Source organism: Protobothrops mucrosquamatus, unplaced genomic scaffold, assembly GCF_001527695.2.
Source record: "Protobothrops mucrosquamatus isolate PMUCROS unplaced genomic scaffold, P.Mucros_1.0 scaffold1418, whole genome shotgun sequence".
NCBI lineage: Eukaryota > Metazoa > Chordata > Lepidosauria > Squamata > Viperidae > Protobothrops > Protobothrops mucrosquamatus.
Genome location: NW_015387603.1, coordinates 151,140 through 173,553, shown reverse-complemented (window position 1 = coordinate 173,553; position 22,414 = coordinate 151,140). Strand labels below are relative to the sequence as shown.

At 42.6% G+C, this 22,414-nt stretch overlaps 1 protein-coding gene across 2 annotated transcripts; it reads right to left on the bottom strand.

Annotated features, from left to right (window-relative positions):
* On the bottom strand, positions 1–22,281 carry IMPDH2 (inosine monophosphate dehydrogenase 2). Of its 2 annotated transcripts, XM_015821896.1 has the most exons (15): positions 22,133–22,281; positions 18,232–18,280; positions 17,883–17,984; positions 16,665–16,739; positions 15,169–15,375; positions 13,494–13,581; positions 12,472–12,671; positions 12,055–12,145; positions 10,433–10,528; positions 9,935–10,006; positions 4,600–4,743; positions 3,751–3,895; positions 2,113–2,256; positions 1,777–1,860; positions 1–275 (listed from the first exon to the last, which is right to left on the bottom strand). In XM_015821896.1, the coding sequence occupies exons 1-15, from the start codon at positions 22,228–22,230 to the stop codon at positions 254–256; spliced, it is 1,617 nt and encodes a 538-aa protein (XP_015677382.1). In that variant the 5' UTR covers positions 22,231–22,281; the 3' UTR covers positions 1–253. The 2 variants fall into 2 exon arrangements, with proteins under 2 accessions (XP_015677382.1, XP_015677383.1); XM_015821897.1 differs by lacking the exon at positions 9,935–10,006 and having other exon boundaries at positions 22,133–22,230.
* Between the last annotated feature and the right edge of the window lie 133 nt (positions 22,282–22,414).

Here is a 22,414-nt window from a genome sequence, read left to right as displayed (position 1 = left end):
AAGACTCGTTCCTCAAGTTTTATTGTAAAAATAGTGTAAGAACACACATCTACAGGGCTTCCGTCAGTATACAGCACCATCTCTGGAATAAGTTCTCTTCAGCCTTGGTCAGAGCAGCTGATGATTTGGGAAATGGCACGTAGCTCTGTGTCTTTAGCAAAATGGCACTTCTGTGAAGGGAGCAGTTCATGATCGTGGCTGCACAAGCCCCACATGACAAAAGAGGCTCTGGAAATGCGCAAGGGACCCATCATCAGAAAAGACGCTTCTCGTATCTAGGAAACAAAAGGAATTGTGTTAAGCAACGGCAAAATGTGGCGAAGGAAAAGAGAAGGAAGGAAGGAAGGAAATGGGGTGACAGCTGGCTACTTGGAAATCATCCATCTCTTGCCTTGTTATTTCACATCCAGTTTATACTAATTTCCTTTCTAACTGAACCTTGGCCCCAGTAAAAATCCAAATTCATCTCAATAATGAAGGTTAACTTCAGGTAGTGATGATGTCTGGCTGGCTAATGGGAATTTTTTTCTTGACAGAGATTTCTCCTTTTCTTGACCCCCGTCTGGTAGAAGTTATGGTTATCAAGAATGCAATTTTCCACACTAGAAGCTCTAAAGCTGACTTGCACTAGAGTTCAAACAAAACTTGGGTTAGGGCTTAAATCTCGCACGATGGAGAGTGGATAGTCTTAGCAGGGAGCCCATCTCCTTTTGGGAGGGGAGGATGGGCTGAGTGCGGCTAATAAGACTGAGGAGAGCGCTGTAGAAGGTGACTACTAGTAGTAGATGCAGTTGGGTAGACCCATAACGGTGGCTCCAGCAATTTTGGCCCCTGTGGGATGGGTGTTCACTATCCAAACAAGTTGTGGACTGACTAGAATTCGTGTGTATTTCCCTAGAGGTCTTTGGGAAGTGGAAGATTGGGGGAGGGGGAGGAATTCCCTGTGGAGCCAGCCAAGGAGACTGCAGTGACTAGAGCAGGGATCCCCAACCCCCAGTCTGTGGAACGGCACTGGGCCGCAGCATGCCAAAAACTGGGCCGCGCAAACAAGCAAGCCCCATTCGCGGGATGCAGGCAGCACACAAAACTACACCCCCTCTGGCCCGTGGAAAAATCTCTCTCCACAGAACCAGTCCCTGTTGCCCAAAAGGTTGGGGGGGGGCGCTGGAATAGAGCACCTAGCACAGCTGGCTTCCATTAACTCCAGTACTCATGCCCACTACATGCCCCAGAGGAACAGCAATGGCTCTCTGGCAGATGTGAGATTTGAGGTCTGTGGCTGGCAAACCAGCGGCTGCAACGTTAGCTAGCATCTCCTAAAGATAGCAGAATGGGGAGGTAAAAAGGTACGCTGGTGCGTTGCTGGAAACTGGTCCCACGGCTCAGCCCCAGACATCAGAGAAGGCTTCTGACTTATTTATATTCACTGCATTGCTGTCGGCTTGCCAATCAGGCAAGAAAACCCACTGTGCTTATGTAAGACAAAGAAGTAGCAAATTAAAAAAAAAAAAAAAAAAAGGAAAGTTGGGGATCTGCCATAACTGAGAGAGTCCTTGGATGGACATGCTTGCTCTCTGGAAGAAGACAGAGCCAGAACAGGGAACGATGTATCTTCTGCCACAAAGAGCAATGCAAGAACTTTTCTAAGGGCTGCTTCAGAACGACTGGAAGAGAGAAAGAGCTAGGGTAGAATGCCCTGCCTCCACTGTGGGATACGTGGCAGAATTTGAATTCTCCCCTTATTCAAAACGAAAGGGGCGCACACAACTAGCTTACGAGTGAAGGCCGTGAACCCCTCCTTCCACTTGAGCAGATGTTGTCCTCTTCTCAAATTTCAGCTCTCCGGAATACATCATGGCCCTGGCAATCAGAGGGAAGAGAAAGTGACATTTCCCATTTGCCACAGAAATCCGCACAGCACAGACGCTACAACTGTGGAGTTGCAGGACAGGCCCGAATCAATTTGTACCAGGAATTGAAGTCTTGCTTCATAGATTTCCAAACACCACTTGCATTCATCACACATGCGCACAGCCAATGCCAACAGCAGCTCCAAAACAATATTTGAGCTACAGAGCAGGGTAATGACGGAGAAACTGTTCTTGCTCTCACCTCAGCTGCGTTAAACTCTTTGAGCCAATGTCTTGGCAGGAATGCTGGATGCCAGCAATCAGGTACGGCACGAACTTATGGATTGAGCCCTTGTCCTGCACAGCCCCAGAGACCCCCTGGGCCACTTTAATTTTATCCGTCTCGCTGAGAAGAACAAACAACAGAAAAGCCTATGAGAACTGCAGAACTGGGATTGTTCCGTCCATTAATTACCTCAAAAAAAAGAGAACATTTTTTATTTATTTATTTATTTATTTATTAATTCAATTTATATCCCGCCCTTCTCCTTACCGGACTCAGGGCGGCTAACAGCCTTATAAAACAATGCAACAATAAATACCTAATTTAAAACCAAATTAAAAAGAAATATTTGTTATGGCCTATATAATTAAAATTTCTCTTAAAAAACCCCACTAAAATTCCCTAGGCCAATNAGAGAGCATTACAGTAGTCCAGGCGGGAGGTGACGAGGGCATGGGTGACTGTGCGCAAGGCGTCCCGGTCCAGAAAAGGTCGCAACTGGTGTATCAGGCGTACCTGATAAAACGCCCCCCTGGTTACGGCCGACAACTGGTCTTCCAGCGTCAGCCGCGAATCCAGGAGGACCCCCAGATTGCGTACCCTCTCCGAGGGTAAAGGAGAAAAACTATTAAATACCTGTCCAAAGATATTAATCTATTCAGAAATGCATTCTGACAACCTTCTAGAGCAGACACGTCAAACACAAGGCCCGGGGGCCGGATGCGGCCCACGAAGTGGTTTCATGTGGCCCGCGAAGCCATCCTGGAAACAGTGAGGGAACGGCCCCGTCTGCCTTGGCCCTGGCTCAGGCCGGCCCGGAGCCAATGTACAATTTTGTGGTGGCCATCTTGGCACTTGCCCCGGTGGACCATGCCTTGGCACTTGCCCCGGTCCCACCCCCTTCTGCCAGAGACCCTCAGATCTGTCCCACTCCTGTCCAGGCCCCCATAGGCACCCTTGACGCGAATGATGTAGAACTGGCCATGCCCACCCAGTAGGCCACACCCACTCCATCCACGCCCACCCAGTAGGCTGCGCCCACTCTGGCCACACCCCCCCAGGGCAACCGCAATTTCAGTGAAATTGAGTTTGACATCCTTGTTCTAGAGCAGTGATGGCAAACCTTTTAGAGACTGAGTGCCCAAACTGCAACCCAAAACCCACTTATGCATCGTCGAGTGCCGGGTGGGTATATGGCCCATTGGCTGGGCGTGGCCCATTGGCTGAGCATGGCTGCAGTGGTAACGGCAGACTGGGTGGGACTAAAATGTTCAATCAATCAATTCCAACTTTGCAAGATATTTTTTTTCGACGCAAGAAGTTGAAATTGACTGATTGAACCTTTTTTTTTTTTTTGCACACGGTGGCGGAGGCGGAGGCCTGAAGTGAAAAGGTTTTATAAAACCCAGCTGAAGGCCTAAGACTGGGGCGACGGCACATGTGCCCACAGAGAGGGCTCTGAGTGCCGCCTCTGGCACCCGTGCCATACGTTCGCCACCACTGTTCTAGAGGAAGGCAATCCTATTAAGGTGGAACAGTCCTGTAAGTTCAGCTTTGTACATAACTTCCCTTTTCTGCATGGACTTGTTTGTTTGCACAGTATTCGATTCCTCTTACCTGAAATATCTGTTCTGGCTGCCTAGGTTCTTGTCCATTGCATCCAGAGAGCCCATGCCACGATATTTCTTCAGCCTGATCCCATCAGAGAAAAAATACTCCCCGGGGGCTTCTGAGGTAGCAGCTAGAAGGGACCCCATCATCACTAGAATCAGGGAAAACAAATGCAAGCGAGAGGGTGTGAGAGAATGTGGAAAGAAATGAACAGGAAATAGGACAGGAATTTGGAGAAGTAAGTTAACTTAGATATCAGCATCTTAGATAAAGCTCAGATATCAGCAATTTAGATAAAACTTAGATAAATTAGCTTAGATAAAGCTAATTGCATTCATGTGCTGTTTGTACACATAAAACGAGGTAAGCTTATATAGCTTATCAAGACACACATATTGTGAAAACTCATCATTTTTTCCAAAAGTAGATATATGGATGTAATATACTGCATTTTTCTGAAGCTATAACAACACAGTGCTATCTATATCTCTATAGGTATCTGTAACTGTTCTTCCCAACAAGTTCCGCAATGTAGGCATGGCTTCTAGCCCTGCCTTTGAGCCACAAACATGGTGTATAGTACAATACAAGATCTCTCTATGGCAGGGGTGTCAAACTCGCAATGTCACATGACGGGTCGCGACGTATCGCAACTTTTTTTCCATTGCCGGCAATGGGGTGGGTGCGGTTTCAGCATGATGCATTCGGCCTGCGGGCTGGCAGTTTGACACCCCTGCTCTACGGTCTTGTATGCACAAACAACTCCATTCCTTTCTAAAGACTGTGACTGGAAGTTATCATGATCCCATGAGCCGAAAGTACGTATTAGTAAGTAGTTTGTAATTCTAATTTCACCTGTAGAAGCACCAAGTGCAAGGGCCTTGGCAATGTGTCCAACCGTCTGGATGCCTCCGTCTGCAATCACTGGCACACCAAATCTTCGAGCATACTCAGATACTTTGTAGACTGCTGTGGCTTGGGGCCTGCCACATGCTAAGACTAAACAGGGCAGATGAAGATAAAAGAAGCAAAAGAAGTCAATTTTATTCTACAGCAGAATATATATATATATACAAGCGTCCTCAAAGTGCATGGCATTTTCAGCATGAGCCCAAAATAAATAAAAGTAAATCCATTTTCAGAAAAGACATCCTTCAGCTATTTCTTCCCAGAGTGTATCAAGGGAATTGTATGTCTTTCCAGTTCTGCCAAACCTCGGAGGGTATCGCCCCAGAGGCAGATACAAATCCATGCAAGTATGATGATGAATAGTTGCTTCCAGTCAACCTAGTTGCAGATAGCATTCTCCAGCTATACAGTAATAGTCACTATCTGTAATAAAAACTTGATTTTTTTACTGGATGATCAGAATCCAGTATCTCTCACTGAAAGTTTTCATCAAGCTGGCTACCTCTGGCATACAGGGTGACTGAAACCAAAACAGAATATCATCTGCACAGAGCTCACAATGAATCGGGAACAGAATAAAAGATCTCCGAAATATATCAGCCAGGGCTCTTTTGCACTTTGCATCAAATTGTGTGCCCTAGATTTTCCATTATGCCCAGGTTGTAATTGATACATCATGGATAGCCAAGGCCATGCACAGAGATTGACATAAATACCCTTCCCTCCCTCCCACTAAATAGGACAATCTTCCCAGTTGGCTTTTAATTTAAAACCTTTTCCACCATTAGTTAGAACAGTGATTCAGATTCATTCAGAACCGTGCAAAATTAGAGTACAAACTTCCTGTTAAATGCAGAGTTTCAGTATTGTCTGCACTGCCAAAATCAACTCAGTGCTTCTCCAAGAAACTGGTCCCCACACAAATCACTTTTAGACCAACTCAGCTGTTGTGTTTCCTTTCAGCTTCTAGGGCCAAGTACAGGCAACCCAATCAGTTTGACTTTTAGCTAACAGCAACTGCATTGAACTGGAATTCAAATCAACCGTGAAATGGGCTGCCAGCAAAATCAAAACAGTGTTAGTCCTAAAGAGACGGTCTCATTTCTGCAAAGGCAACATCAAAGCTAAAAAAAAAAATGTTAAAAAGGATTTTTCTATGTTAAGAACTTTTAAAACCTATCAAGCGATGTACATAAACTGACACTTCAAAAATGGTTTGGAATTACTGCTTTAGGTCTTGCTTGAGTTCAGTACACTTCTGCTATTCTTTAAAGGAGCCCACACTTTCTTCATGCTTCCATAAGAGCATGAAAAATGATGCAGCTGCTCGCGTCAATAGCACAGAGACATCAGGTCGTGCAAGGCCCGAAGCATTTTTTTTCCAAATAATTTTTAAAGCATGCAGTTATGCTCTAAAATAGAAAAGCAATCTCTTGAGTGGCTGAGTTTTGCAAGCTGATGTCTATATAATTGTATACTTGAGACCAACCCTTTAAAAATTAGCATATGATACCATGGAGTGAGAGGATTCAGTTCTCAGCTTCATGATTCACACAGGTGGCATTGGCTTCAAAGCAGGGTTTGAAATTTGCTATAGTAATTTGGCATGAAACTGCATTTCCCAAAATAAGAGATACAAAATAGGTAGATGTAGTCTTCTGTTGAACATAATTGTCTAAAAGGCTACAACAATCCCCTTTAAAGGTGAGGTACAGCAATATATAAACAGAACTTTGCTTAATTGGGAAAACAATGGTTTAAGCCAGTGGTGGCGAACCTATGGCACGTGTGTCAGAGGTGGCACTCAGAGCTCTCTCTGTGGGCACGCGCGCCGTGCCCCAGAGATGGCAACAGTCCCTCTTCAACCAGCCGCCTGCTAACTCGCTGAGGTCCCACGTGGCCGGATGCATCCCAGCACCCATGCGCTCGCTGGCCTCTGTGTGCAGGGGCCGATGGTGTCAGGCAGCAGCCGCCCCGGCCCCTGCCTCGCCTTGCCCTGTGACAATGGCACCCCATCCTGCCTCGCCTTGCCTCGCCTCATCCCGCAGGACGAGCCTCCTGCCCACCACCCCACCTGCCACAGACCCCCTGGATCTCCACCCCTGCCCAGCTCCCACAGGCATCCCTCCCTATGAGCAACATCGAGGTGATCACGCCCACCTTGGCCACACCCACCCAATCTGCCATGACCACCACAGCCATGCCCATCCAGTGGGCCACACCCACCTGGCACCCGACGATAAATAAGTGGGCTTTGGGTTGCAGTTTGGGCACTCGGTCTCTAAAAAGTTCGCCATCACTGGTTTAAGCGCAGCATTGTTGTGTTCTTGGGTCTACACTCAAGCCCTTGCTCGACATTTAACCACTTTAATAATGGGTGTGCAGATGTTTCATCACGTAACATTCCAATCTTGTAATAAGGTTGCTCCAACTGTTCTGGAAGTGGAGCAGTTATAATGACCTGTTTTAATTTTGACCATCTCCAAAACAATTGGTAACAACCATGCCAAGACTGTAGTAGTTTATTTGGGATCAGAATTTTTAATAATATCTAAGGATGGAAGCACTTTCTGACACCAAGCAGGATACTGTTCCAGGTGACCCCCTTGGTTGTCCAATAGAGACTGGCAGTGATTTGCCAAGAATTCAAGAAAAATATTTTTTTCCAGTCCAGCGTCTCATAACATTTAGGCCTATCCACAGATCAGGCTGAATCATAAAATAATTAAGTGGTAAACATGTTATGCATGTGTCATTTACATGGCCTCCAGCTTCTCCTGCACAAGCTTTTGCACATCCCACTTTGTGGTTTGGCAATGATTAAATATATAATCTGAACACAAGATGATGTTACATAACGTAAAACAAAGCTGTTTCAAACCAAAAGAACTTATGATTTGTGGCATGCTTCTTCTATTCATATTTAACCACTGTCAAAGCATGGCTAGAAGTTTGGAAACAGTGTCTCTCCACCCATTCAAAGGATGAGCCAATGGCCCTCCACGTGCAGAACACATTCACTCAGTTTAAATCAGGAGTTTTGTAAATAAGTGTAATATACGCACATAATTCAGTGGGAGATAGCTGAATCATACTTTGAATTTGTGGGATATTTAGATATTATTAAATAGAGCTTTGAAGTATGGATAGGGGGGAGAAAATGTAGTACTTGCCTGCAACTTCTTAAACCAAACACATCTCAATTGGTTTAATATACATCCGACATTAAACTCAAAACTAAAAAAACACAGTACCAAGTTAAAAAAAAATGTACTGTACCTATCTTACATCACAAGAATCTACAACATTAAAAACAACTGAACAAGGGGAAGATACATCATTCAGTAATTTAAGAGTTCTTCCCTCCTGGAATTATTTCCACAACTCTAGCATTCTCCAGGGTAGATTTCTAAAATCAGAAGAAAATACGATGCCAGGGTTTAAGAGATCCCATAGATTCAGCTGTCATCACTCAAACAACATCACAATCTTTCTACGTGTTTTAAAAAGCTACAAACAGGCTGGGGAATTCTGGGAGTTGAAGTCCACACACAACAGAATAACAGTGTTGGAGGGCATCTTGGATGTCTACTCTAACCCCCTGCTCAGGCAGGAACCCCTATAACAGACATGCCAAACTTGCGACGTCACGTGACATGCGCAACATATCGGGACGGTTTTGCCATTGCCTGCAATGGGGTGGGCGCGGCTTCCGGATGACGCATCCGGCCCGTGGGCCGGCAGTTTGACACTCCTGCCCTTAACATTAATGGAGCTATCTCAGACAAAGGACAGGTTCAGGAAGTCTTGGAAAAACAAATGACTATTTCTTCTTTCAAGAAGTCTCTTATTGATCAATAAGAAACATCTATGATGTGATACGGTCCCACTGCAAAATATGCTGAAACCTTGTTTCATACTGGAAGATAATTTCTTAGAGGAAAATGTATCCTGAATGGGCAACACAACTGTTTAGGGCAGGGATGTCAAACTCAATTTCACTGAGGGCCGCATCAGCATTGCGGTTGCACTTGGGGGGCCGGGTGGGTGTGGCCAGGGTGGGTGCGGCCTACTGGGTGGGCGTGAATGGAGTGGGTGTGGCCTACTGGGTGGGCATAGCCAGCTCTACATCGTTCGCGTCAAGGGTGCCTGTGGGGGCCTGGGCAGGAGTGGGACAGATCTGAGGGTCTCTGGCAGAAGGGGGTGGGACCGGGGCAACCGCCAAGGCGTGGTCCATTTCTTCATTCCTCACAAAGGGTGACACCTCCCCAGCATGCACCCAGGGGGGTGGGGCCGACACGGCAGGGGCTGGTTCCTCGCTGTTTCCGGACAGCCTTGTGGAGCTAAGACTGAATGCGTTTCAGCATAGATGGCCACCACAAAATTGTACATTGGCTCCCGGCCAGCCTGGGCCAGGGCCAAGGCAGTAGGGGCCGTTCCCTCACTGTTTCCAGGATGGCTTCTCAGGTCACATGAAACCACTTCGCAGGCCGCATCCGGCCCCCGGTCCTTGTGTTTGACATGCCTGGTTTAGGGTATTTCAAATATTGAAAACATTGCCTACAAAGGATTACTTAACTGAATAAGGGTTCATTTTAAATTACAGAGGTAGATATTTAGAGCCATCATTCATCAAAAGTACTCTTCCTGGCAGGCATAAAACACCACCTATGTAGCTCTAAAAGAAAACACCAAGATGGGGGGGGGGTCACTTTTTCCCTTTGGAACTGGCCTGCATAACATACTGGTAATACATATCCAATAATCCTAAACTATATGTCCATAAATCATATTTTAAACATAAACCTTAGTAGCTGGAGAACTTAGACCAACTCACACTACAGCCAATTTAACATCTGAAAGAGAAAGCACATTACCTATTTTGCATTTCATACAATGAAAATTAAACCCATTTTAACTTTTAGTGTCAGGAGATTCAAATTATCGCTGAACTGTGTGCAAGTAATTATAGAATTTGGCTCTATAAAGAAGAAAAGGAAGAGAGCAAAGGAGCCGTTTAAAATTTCAGTTCTGGATTTAAGGAAGAAAATCTTCATTTGACAGCAACGACAACAGTAGAACCCTCCTTTTGGAAAAACTCAGGGAAAAAAAACGACAACTCCGCTTTAACAACCAGTGTCCAAAGCCATTAAGACCCCGAGTGTGTCTCTAACCAGATTATTCTCAAACAAGCAGAAAGGTAGGAGGAGATAATGGGCAGCCAATCAGAGCCTTCCTCCAAGCCACAAAATTAAGGGGCAGGGAAGGGGCAATGACTTACTATAGGTGCCAGTGACCGCGGAAGGGCTTTTGGGGCTGTGGGACTTTAGGTCTGGAGGGACCTTTGGAGCAGCTAAACAAGACAAAAACACACAGAGTTTAGAGATAAAGAGGGAGGAACAAGCAAACGCTCTCCTGAACAGTGACATTGTGCAGCCAGGCTACACTCCAATTGCTGCAGGAAGGCGGGAGGAGGGGGCAGGAAACACGTCCAACTATGAAACTGCCCTGACTTTAGCAGCCCACAAGCCTCTCTTTGTGTTTTTTTAAATGCGGGTTTTACGCACAATTCAACTGCAACGTGTTCACAGGCTGTCTTCTACTTCGGTTACTCAGAGTAATACCTCAGCCGCTACCCCCCAGAATCGGGACAGATCAAAATGGATCTAATCACCCATTCGACCGGCACCCCTCCCTTCCCCAAAAGCTGTACGTATTTTTCTCCAGCAATCCATAGGGGTCAGGTCAGATGGAGAGGACGCGCAACGCTACCGTTTACCTTCTTGGGTGATGCAGATGGAGCCGCTGCCCATGCCGACCCTCAGGGCATCGGCCCCGGCGTCAATCAGGTTCTTTGCCTGGGCGGCTGTCACCACTGAGAAAAGGGAGAAAAGATGGCTGAGGAAATTGGCCTCCATTAATGGAGCAGCTATCGTCACTCTATGGCAGGAGTCTTCAAACTTGGCAGCTTTAAGACTTGTGGCCTTCAACTCCCAGAATTCTTCAGCCAGCATGGCTGGCTGAGGAATTCTGGGAGTTGAAGGCCACAAGTCTTAAAGCTGCCAAGTTTGGAGACCCCTGCTCTACAGCAAGAAATGGCTCCTACTTTCAAACAAATAGGACCGTTTTGTACAAGGCCATTTTTCAGATTACAGGTGGTCCTTGGCTTATGATTACTCGTTTAACAACAGTTCAAAGTTACGACAGCTTCAGAAAAAGTGATTCACAACCTGTGCTTTCACTTACAGCCTTTGCACCTCCTCAGCGATCACAAGATTGTAGATGAGGTGCTTGGCAAATGGCTTACATCTATGACCGGTTGCCACATCCTGCAGTCACACTATTGCAACCTTTTTTTGTCGATTTCCAGCAAAAAAAAACCCCAAAACCACCCATTGGGATAGTGCAGGGGTAGGCAACCTTGGCTCTTTTATGACTCGTGGACTTCAACTCCCAGAATTCCTGAGCCAGCATGGCTTAGCATGGAAACCTCTCCATTTCTCCTCAGCATGGCTGGCTCAGGAATTCTGGGAGTTGAAGTCCACGAGTCATAAAAGAGCCGAGGTTGCCTACCCCTGGGATAGTGGATTCACTTAACAACCATGGTGATTTGCTTAACAACTGACATAAAATTATCGTAAAATCAGGTCACAACTGCAATGACTTACACAGAAATTCCGGCCTCAGTTGTGTCCATAAGGACTACCTGTAGAGAGGAAGCTATTATATCAGAGGAAGCTAGAAATGTAGGCTCAAATTTCAATTATTGTTGGATTGTGTTGGACAAATCTGCTTTAACCACTAAAAATTGGGATGATTGTTACTAGGACAGAGAACTACAGTAGAGCCAAGAATTTTGGTCATAAATCATTGGGGTCACAATTGGAGGTACCACATGACTGAACCTGATCTTACAATGGTCATGAAGTGGGTTATTGACATTGTAAAGCAACCTGCATGTCATTAAGTAAATCCATTCTTCTAGAAACTGGCAAAATACACCACAAATCACGGTCACATGATTGTGGGACCCTGCGACCCCTTTATAAATGAAGCTGGTAATCAAGAACCTGAAATGCGATCACATGATCATGGGGGGTGTAGCAGTTGTAATTTTGAGAATGGGTCACAAGTAGCTTTTTAAAAATCTGTTGTCACTGGTTGTAAGTGGAGGACTGCCTGTACATAAATAAAGAAAAAATACTTGATCTTTATTACAGCTACCCTTCAAGATACTGTGATTTTCTATCTTTCATTTATCAAATTTTAGTAATTTTAGGATATAAAGCTATCAATGCGCATGTCTCCTCATCCATGGCACACTTTATGAACCCAGCATAATCAGCAAAATGTTCATCAAAAACATACCGGCTTCATTACAAGCCCAAATTGAATAGTTACCGTTGCCTCCAATGACTTGCAGATGAGGATATTTTTCCTTGATGTATTTGATCATGTTGATTTGAAAAATGGAGTTCCCCTGAGATGAATCCTGAGATTAAAAAGAAGAAGAAAAAAACTCTGTATTGCTCCTTAAAAAAAATCAAATCCATTTAATTTGGAGTCTAGCGTTCTGCACAAATACTTGCCAAGTTCTTCTTTCCAGCTACTAGTTTGTACTGAATTTAAACTGAAGCAACTCAGCATAACATCTCACTGAATCGATCAGCGACTTTCAACAATACAAGCCCTAATCCCCCAGAGCACCTAAAGCAATTACAGTAATTTCACCTAATTACCAAAGTGTGTCTAACATAAAGTTCACCCACACCTCCCTTGCTACTCTTCGGTGGGACTCCCATTGTCTCTAACACTTACCAATACAATGACATCAACTCCAGCTTGCGCCAGCAGATCAAGACGGTACCTATCGTCTTCATGAGTCCCAATTGCTGCCCCACAGAGCAACTGTTTCTTGGCATCCTTTGAAGCCAGCGGATAGTCCCGGTTCTTCTTCAGATCTGTGCGAGCAATTATGGCCACCAACTCTCCCTTTTCATTAACAATTGGCAATTTTCCTTGAAATTTAAAAAACAAACAAACAACCTGCTGTTATTTCCGAGGAACAATTTTGGGTTTTTTCCCCTCATTATATAGATGGACAATTCCAGTTTTCTTTTCAGTTTAATTGGCTATATTAACATTTTTCATAACATGGCAACTAAAGTTGCACAGCCTAGTACCTTCATTAAATAGAAATGATTCAAAAACATCCGATTCCTAATCAGCTAAGGCTACAGAAGGTGATTAATTAACAAAGGAAAAAAGAAAATAGATGCCTATTGGGAGCTGAGACTAAGAATATTTCTTTTTCTTTATAAATAGTAGTCATAGGTACAGTGCAACACCACCATTTATTCAGTATGCTTTTCCTTTATTTTGATCTAGATGAACCCAACTGTTATGGTTTAAAGACAGTAGTTTACTATGGAAACATTTCATGATGGCTTATTCAAACCTGGCTTAGCCAAGGGTATGAACCTATTAAAAGTGAGGATTTGACTAGGACTTGGGCACAGAAGCTAGATATTTTTTTCCTAAATGGTTAATGGATTTGTATGCATGTATGTATGTATGTATGTATGTATGTATGTATGTATGTATGTATGTATGTATGTATGTATGTATGTATGTATGTCACCAGTACCAACAATCTAGAGCTATACTAGAAAATGCTGATACTGCACAATGTAGCATATTTACTTATGAAGTTAGCAGGATTCATTATTATTAGAGTGACATCACATTAACAAATCAAGCCCTAAAGTTAAGCGCAGGATGAAAAATACACTAGTGCAATCTCCAACACCTAAAACTATTTTATAGCTATTCTCACATACCTTTTTTACTCCTTTGCAAGATTTCATTTGCTTCTTTTAATGTAACTCCTGCAGGAGCTACAACAAGATCTTCCCGTTTGGTCATGATCTATGAAAAATAAAAAGCTTGAAGTAAGACAGATGCCCTTCCCATTTTGGCTGAGCAAAGGAGCACTGCCTAAGAGAGAAATGTTTGTCAGCCTAGAGTAATCTAATGTATTGTATTTATTATTATGGAACAAGAAAGATGTTTCAGTCAGACTTGATGCAATTAGCTTAATGTGGTAAAGAGCAATTTACCATAATGGAAGGAAAGCAACTTAGTGCCAGACATTATTATTGTCCCCGAATCAAGAATTACACGGCTCAAAGTAATTGTCTCTATCTGGCTTCTCAACTAGTGTTAACAATCAGTTTTTAAAGATTGGTTTCAGACGTAACAGTTCAGTTTCCAAATCACAAGTTAAATAAATCTTAAAAATAAAAGAAAACCCATCAGCAGTATTTTTCACTTCTGATGTCCTTCCCAACCTTACGATTCTATCATTATAAACAATATAAACAACATTAGGAAAAACTTAGGCTAGTGCTATTATTCTGTATTTATTGCTTACAAATCTTATAGCCTGAAACACTACACAGAGAAAGTGCTAGAATTGGCTTTCCCCTCTGGAATCTAATTATTTTAGATGGGCTATATGTGTCAGTGTGTTAAATAGCAAAGGTTTAATCACAAGTGCCTCCAGCAACGAACTGAAGCAGTATAGCCTAGACATGGGCCTACATTCTCATTTGCCTACAGATGCAATGTCAAAGACTGAAGGATTAAGATGTCTTGGCCTCACAGAAATTCTATCTGGAGCTGTTTCCGGGTAATCAACTGTAGCTTCTTCTTCCTTTTCCATCTTATCAGAAATCCTTTAGTAATAAGTTGTAGGCGATTTCTGCCTGAACTTTAAATCATGCTATTAGCTGATTTTGTCAGCACAAATCAAAAAATAGCGCAGGAAATCAGAGCCAGGTCCAAGACAGGTTGGAAGGCTGCAAGGCTAAAAAAACCCCACATCCAGTTACGGTGGCTACATGCATGCTAATTCCAGAAGGCTCTCATCAGGTAATGGGAAGATAGTCGGCTGGCTGAACAGGGAAATATTAACAACTTGCAAAACAAACACTGTGCTGCATGCTCTTTGGAAAACAGGAGCAGGTCTCAGAATATATTTTTAGAAAGCGGTTCCTGAGGGAAAAAAATGCCGCAAAACTAAAAAATACATAATGTTTAATAGTGAACCCTAGGAGCCTTAGCTCAAATTCAAGACTTCCTCAAAAGCAACTGTCACAAAACACGGCATGGTATCAATAAAGACATCAGAATAAATCCTATCTTTTATATAGTGCATGGGTAGGCAACCTCGGCTCTTTTATGGCTCGTGAACTTCAACTCCCAGAATTCCTGAGCCAGCCATGCTGAGGGGAAAGGGAGAGCTTTCCAAGCTGAGCCATGCTGGCTCAGGAATTCTGGGAGTTGAAGTCCACGAGTCATAAAAGAGCCAAGGTTGCCTACCCCTGATAGTCAATGCTGTCTTTTTTTTCTTATCAATACATTGTAAATCAAAAAGTTTTTGTGACTCTGGTCGACATACAATAACAAGGACTAAAAGCCCTTTATTTTCTTTCAGGGAATCCTTTCACTGACCTCACTAAGAGGCAGGTCATGCTCTTCCTCTTTCAGGAAATCAATGTCTCGGGATGAGATAATCCCCATGAGCCGGCTACCCATCTTCCCATTGTCTGTTATGGGGATGCCACAGAATCCATGACGGGCTTTTGCTTCAAACACATCTCGGACACGATCACTAGGGCTCAGCACCACCGGATCCGTGATGAATCCTTGTTCATATTTCTGGAATAAGACACATTTAAAAAGGAGAATGAGAGACTTAAGACATGAAAAGTTGCATAACATTCTCAGAGACTCTTCCCATCCTGCTTACAATCTTTTTGGACTGTTGCCTTCTGGCAGAAGATACAGAATAATTAAAACTCGGACCACACGTTTTCTGAATAGTTTTTATCCCAGAGCTGTAATTGCACTCAACAACGAACTAAGGGGCCACCATCAGTGAACTGTTGGACAGCATTACTTGGTCTGTTGTGTGGTTTTAGGGGTGGGGATTGTGGGGGGGGGAGTGTGTTGGGGATTATGTGTGTGGGACTTGGTTTTTGGGTGTCAAGTAAATTTCGTTGTATATGTATACTATGTATGCACATACAATGACAATAAATTTATTTATTTGAAAATAATAGTCGCATCACTCCTAGGAGAGTGGAGTCTACCTACACGAGATCCTCTAAAATTATTTATTTATTAGATGTTTATCGTGCCTTTATTACTTCACAAGTAACTCAAGAAGGTAGACATATCTAATACTCCTTCCTCCTCTTTTTTTCCCCACGGCAACAACCCTATGAGGTAGGTTGGGCTGAGAGAGTGTGAGTGACCCAAATTCACCCAGCCAGCTTTCATGTCTAAAACGGGACTAGAACTCACAATCTCCCAGTTTACTTGGCCAGCACCTAAAGCATTACACCAAACTGGCTTTACAGTTTGAATAATGAATAATGAACAATTATTGTTGTAGCACGTGATGCTATGGCTCTGAAGCACAATGGAGGATTCTCCCAAAGTACCAAACACAGATGTACATGTAGGCAAAGTTAAGCAGCCTGCAAATAATAGTGCACACTATGATTTTAGCTACACAGTACGGGAAACTCCTATCCCTGTGCATAGGGAGGCATCAAAGGAACTATAGTCTATACATCTATCACATTTAGATACCATGCATCTTACTCTGAAATTGATTCTGGGCAGTTTACAGCTAAAAGGTTACTGTAGAATTATAGTAGTGTACTGTACTGTATAAGTTAGTTACTGTAATGCCAACATAATTAGAATCAGTTAAATATATCCTGCTTTAGGGCCCACCAGTTGCCGATCTTAACTCTGATCAGAAGACTTTAATTAGCTTTAATTAGATGCAGCTACTAAGTATTATAAGACATTAACTGTCACAAGACAGGGGATATGGGAGGAAGAGAAGAAGAAGCATGCAAACACTTATAAATTCAACTTGTTACCAGATCTTTCATTCTAGCGACAATAACTTGCCCAGACGTTTGCAGTTTTACCTTAACTTTCCGTACTTCGTTGGCCTGGAATTCTGGAGTACAGTTATGATGGATGAATCCTATTCCTCCTGTGAGCTGAGCAAATACAGAAAGAAAAACACGCTGAAACTAGAATAAGTTCCTTCACCACCATCTGACAAGAGGCAACAAGTTCAGCAGGAATGCTTCCCAGACTGATGCAGTTATTTAAGGAGAAGATTCTTTCTTGGAAAGACATAGTGTTCAAGACTGATATGACAGAAATACATACTTTGAAGAATATGTGTAAAATTCGGCTTTTTAGTTACATATTTCCAAACAGAAATAGTTCATTCCTGGCAGTCAAATTCCCAGGTCTCTGGTAGAAGACCTGAGATTGTGGAAGAACATACCACCCAGAAGGATGGGATGGATGGATGGATGGATGGATGGATGGATAGATAGATAGATTAGATAGATTAGATAGATAGATAGATAGATAGATAGATAGATAGATAGATAGATAGATAGATAGATAGATAGATAGATAGATAGATAGATAAGACAGACAGACAGACAGACAGACAGGAAAAACAGGGAAGAAATGTTCAGATCTATAGCATTAATCAAATCATTTTTTTTTTTAAAAAAGGGCATTTAATTTTTAATTGTGTTACTAAATACTCTACAGATGCTTCCTTCTTTTTCTTGGGACTTTTGTATTCTGAATATTGAACTGTCTTTGAATATGTTCTCAGAAAACCAGGAGATAGGTTGATACAAGGAAAGTGGCATGAAACCTAGACAACCGGGGGAGCAGCAAAGGAACGCAGTAGCTAACAGTGTTTCTCAACCTTGACAATTTTAAGGCATGTGGACTTCAACTCCCAGAATTCCACAGCCAGCATTGCTGGCTGTGGAATTCTGGGAGTTGAAGTCCACATGCCTTAAAATTGTCAAGGTTGAGAAACACTGAGCTAGAAGAACCTTAAATAACAGAAAGTGATAGTCAGTCTCCTTCTGCCAGTAAGATTTATATAGCAGTAATTCTAAAGTACTAGCACCATCTCTTGTATTTTTCGTCAAAAGCAAATTCTGCTGAATTTCACAAATCCTAAAGAGCAGCATTTAGAATTGCAGTCCAAATGACAGAAAAAAATTGCTCTCTGTGGTAACCTATCATGATATCCCTCTGCATTTCCCAAACATAAACAACCCCACTTCAGATTACATCAATCCTTCCCTCTCTCCACCACTTACCGCCACTGCAATAGCCATGCTAGCCTCCGTTACAGTGTCCATAGGGGAGGATACCAAGGGTGTTTTCAAGCTTATCTTCTTGGTCAGAGCAGAAGTCAAGTCCTTAAAATCAACAGAATTATTCAGTAACAAAATGTTACATCATTTCAAGGTATTTCAAGATTCTGATTTTGCTAACAAGGGTACTAGATATTTAAAAAATATCTAATTTTAAAAGGATTTTAAAAGATTTTTTTTAAAAAAAAAATCTCTGTGGCTATGAGACCCTACATTAATATTATTAAAGAAGAAAGCAGTTGATTCAGAACATTCTTTTAATATGCTGCACAAACTTCAATCCCATACTCACCACTTGGTCTGCAGTAAAATCTATGTAGCCAGGGAGTATAAGGAAGTCACTAAATAATGAAGAAGGGAAAAAATGTTATTGAGCCTGTTGTGATATAAATACAGTTCTTGTTAACATATAAATATAGCTTCTGTTTTGTGAATCTTTGTAGCATGTCTGAGAAATTGCTTGCTATAATTCATATCCCAGAAATTCTGATGCAAAGGTCCGGACTCAAAATACTGCAACTAGAAAGGTTATTTTTTAAAACAAACAATCTAACAACCCCCATAATAATGACAGAACTTAATCCCATCCCCTCAAAAATTATTTCATGATGACTTGTGTAGCTTATTTTTCTTTTCAATCCCATGAGGTTTTTTTGTGGTAATTTTCAAAGAAGATAATGATGTCACTCCCAGAACTTCAACGTAATATGTAGCTCCAGCCTGAGAACTATGCATGTGCATTCAAAGCCAAAACTGCCCGATCTAAAACATGTGAATGTTCAAACTAGCAGGCTTCATCCAATCTCACGCACACCTATGCCAGCCATAATGCTTCAGCCATGCTCCTATTCTAACACTGCTCTCAAAAGAGAAGGTAAAATGCAAGAACAAAAAACTGAACTATTTTTAAAGATTTTTAAGGATTAAAAACAATTGTATCAGCAAAAGCAAATATTTATCCTTAGCATTACATAAGCCACAGTTTCACAGGAAATCAGGAGCAATACATTTTCCAAGAAAATCTCTCTCTGCGATTCAGATATGGGATTTTTTTTTAGAACCTATTATTTTCCACAGTAGAGTTCAGCCCACAGAATTGTTACACAACTAAAACCTCTTTAAAAATATACACACCCAATTAATATAGATTTGGGGTGGCTTCAAACCTATTAAGACAGAATAGGCTACCTTCATTAATTCCAACTATTTCCAGGACTATACTTTTTTTTTTTTGCCTTTTCAAAGGAGAGTCTGTAATTATAACTAGCACATATACATGGAGATTAGTCCTTGCTTTCTTGAGGAGCAGTGCTGACCAATATTTTATCTCAAGACCCTGAAATCTATCTATCTATCTATCTATCTATCTATCTATCTATCTATCTATCTATCTATCTATCTATCTATCTATCTATCTATCTATCTATCTATCTATCTATATCTATCTATCTATCTATCTATCAATAAAATTTATTGAGTGTCCATCTTACCACAGGGTAACCTAGGGCAACTTACAATCTTAAAAAGGTAAAAACTATGCAAAGCTAAAAGACAAATTAAAAAATACTATTTTAAAATACTAAAAGAACCAAATACTTTGGCCTAATTAAAAGATGGGGGAAAGTGGGAGCAGGATGGGCGGGAGGTGGGATCTGTTGTAAATCCATCAATCACCTCCACCAGGATGCTCCCCCATTGGGAGAAGCCCAAGCTAACTGACAGAGCTCCAGGTTTTTAGGCTCTCACCGAAGATCAGGAGGGTTGGAGCTGATCTCACTCAATACTACCAATTAGGGTGAAAGTACTGAACTAGAAGCATCAGTTGTGACAGTAAATATGATCAAGATTTTCCAGTTATAGGAAAACACTTTCAGAAAAGTATGCACATCAGGCAATTGAATTGTGTAAACTCCGTATAATACATCTATCTATTGGAGTTTCCTTCTAATCCTTCTATTCCTCACCATTCAGTCCAAACTGAAGAAGATTCTTGGATGAGAAGCAAAATGTTTTCAGGAGAAAAAAAAGAACAAGAAAGTCCAGCTGCCTTTTGAAAAGTACCTTTGGGACAACTATGACCTGGATAATTGAGAATCTCCATGCACATTTGGGAGGAAATGCTAGCTGATATTTAACCAAACTATGACTCAAACTTGAAAATCTTCCAGTCCTAAAAAGACCTTCCATTGAACTTCCTATACACACAGATAGCATATCCTGGGTTATGCTGAAAATATAAAATAACTCCTGAGAGATTTAAGCTCTACACACTTTTGTAATCCCAATCTACATTCTATACTATTAATGCTTACAAATAAGTTTTATAATGTTGCCATTTTTACATATAACATTTGTATGAATTTCTGAATCTAACCAGATCCTGCCTGAACTATCTGTACAAACTTTGTGATGGCATTGACAATAATATGTGTAATATACAATTCACTTTCTGCATTACAATGCAATACAACGAGTAGTGCTAATAAGGATATGGATGCTTAATGAGAAAAATCTCTTGCTATTAGGATTTTACTGTATTTATCAGTAGATAGCAGCTGACACCTATTGCTTATAAAGAATTCAGTGTTTCAACTGCAAAGCGTATTGCACATAGATATGATTATTTATAGATAGCAGTTTTGTAAGGTTGGGATGGGAGTATTGCTGGTAAGAAAAGACAATCAAATTATACTATAGGAGTTGTTTTCAAAACATTTTCTCAAATGACTTCCAAGACAGAGAAATATACGAAGTACGTATGTAAACATGTGAACTTCCTTAAATGATTTTAGCTATTCTCATGAATTTTAACAATTGATTATCGTTTTTTTTACTGATAACTTCCCTGAGTGTGAAAGATGACATAAACTATATAAATAAATAGGGCTGTAATAGAGAGGCTTATTAACCACTAGCACAAAATGCTCAGAACTTGGTTGGAGTACATTCACTGTCCTTTGCTGATTCTTATATAAGGATTATGACCTAAGAACTAAAATTTGTCACATGAAGCAACAGGTGGCTTAGTAATGCATATGCTGTGTCCAAACTCTGTAGAAATACATGTAACCTGAGAAACTATATTAAATGATTCCTTAGGGTGGAACTATCAAATAAAATGGACAGCAATCAACCCAATGGCACAGATAGTTCACATTCAAGAGACACCATTACCTTATAAGCCCGCAAAGTGTAGAATTTTGAGGTATGCAGAATATATGTCAAAATTTAAATATTCGGAATGCCAGGAAACAGAAAGGATAGCTAAAAATGACCAGAAAGGACTCCTCCTTGACCATCAATATGCAATGTAAAGAACGATTCGGCGAATGTTCATTTTGCTCTGAAACAACTTCTAACCACCCAATGAAAGTAGAGCTATATAGCTGGAAAAGTTCTCTTCCACTACTGGTTATAGGAAGAAAGCAAAGCCTATGTTCTCAGGCATGTAACGATAGCGAAATTATTATTACTAGATTATTAGATTGATTATGTCAGGAACTTTTTAATTGAAAGGCTCCTGATTTCATACTATCATCAATATACATTGAATTCGATCATTTTATTCCATGCTTCAGTTGCGCTTAGTTATAAAAATCCTCCACCAGGGGAAGCTTTTGACCTCTTCTCTTCCTTTTACAGACGGCTATAAGGAATCAGAGTAAATGAGAGGGCACCAGCCTACACACTATAATAACGCACCACCGGTGGTCTTTAAGGAAAAAAGCACAGTTTATGTCCCACGGATTTGGCTGGATGCTTTAATAAAGACTCCGAGGGGTTCCCAAGCTTCCCTTTGGGTCCGCCCACCCTTCAAGCTGGCATCATCCCCGTGTTTCGACGCTTGGCAACTGGAGCAGATCTTCCCCAGACCCTGGTCCTGCCCAAGGATCGCACTTCGCAGCAGCTGTCCGCATCTGCCCCCCGTCCCCCCGCCAACGATCGCAGCCGCGCCGCCGTCTTTGACGCCCGGTCCATCTTCACACCCTTCAGACGGCGCTACGGCCACGCAACCTCGGAATGGCGCGAGGGGTGACCACCCCCGGAGTTCCCCGGGTTGGAGAAGCTCGGGATTCCCCCCGCCCCGCCCCCCCCATGCGCAGTTCCGTCACTTCCCCGCCGGACCGGGCACCGCGTGGCAAATCGGTTGCCCCGTCGCTGCCACGCTCGCCGCCTCCACCTCCTCTGCTCACTTGTAAGTCAATCCGTCCCCAGAGTTCAGCATCTGTTGCGCCGTTAGCCCGTCGTCCGGCACGTAGCCGGTGCCGCCGCTGATCAGGTAATCGGCCATAGCCGGTCGGCTCGCCTCCCCTCGACACGCGGGGCCGTCCGCCTTGCAGCGCGCGCCACCCAGCCTCCCGCGCCTCCTGGCCTCAGAAAGACTGGGACGTCACCGACGCGAGACAGAAAAGGGGCGCGCGAGGAGCGCCGCCCCTCCGCCCGACGTAGGCCCGGTGACGTCAGCGGAAAGCGGC

Excerpts from the sequence above, each read along its gene's own strand:
- IMPDH2 (XM_015821896.1), bottom strand. The coding sequence starts at position 22,230 with ATGGCCGATTACCTGATCAGCGGCGGCACCGGCTACGTGCCGGACGAC. Across the intron at positions 10,007-10,432 it reads CATCTGCATCACCCAAGAAG|CTGCTCCAAAGGTCCCTCCA; the intron begins GTAAACGGTAGC and ends TGTCTTGTTTAG. Across the intron at positions 3,896-4,599 it reads TGCACTTGGTGCTTCTACAG|TGATGATGGGGTCCCTTCTA; the intron begins GTGAAATTAGAA and ends CCCTGATTCTAG.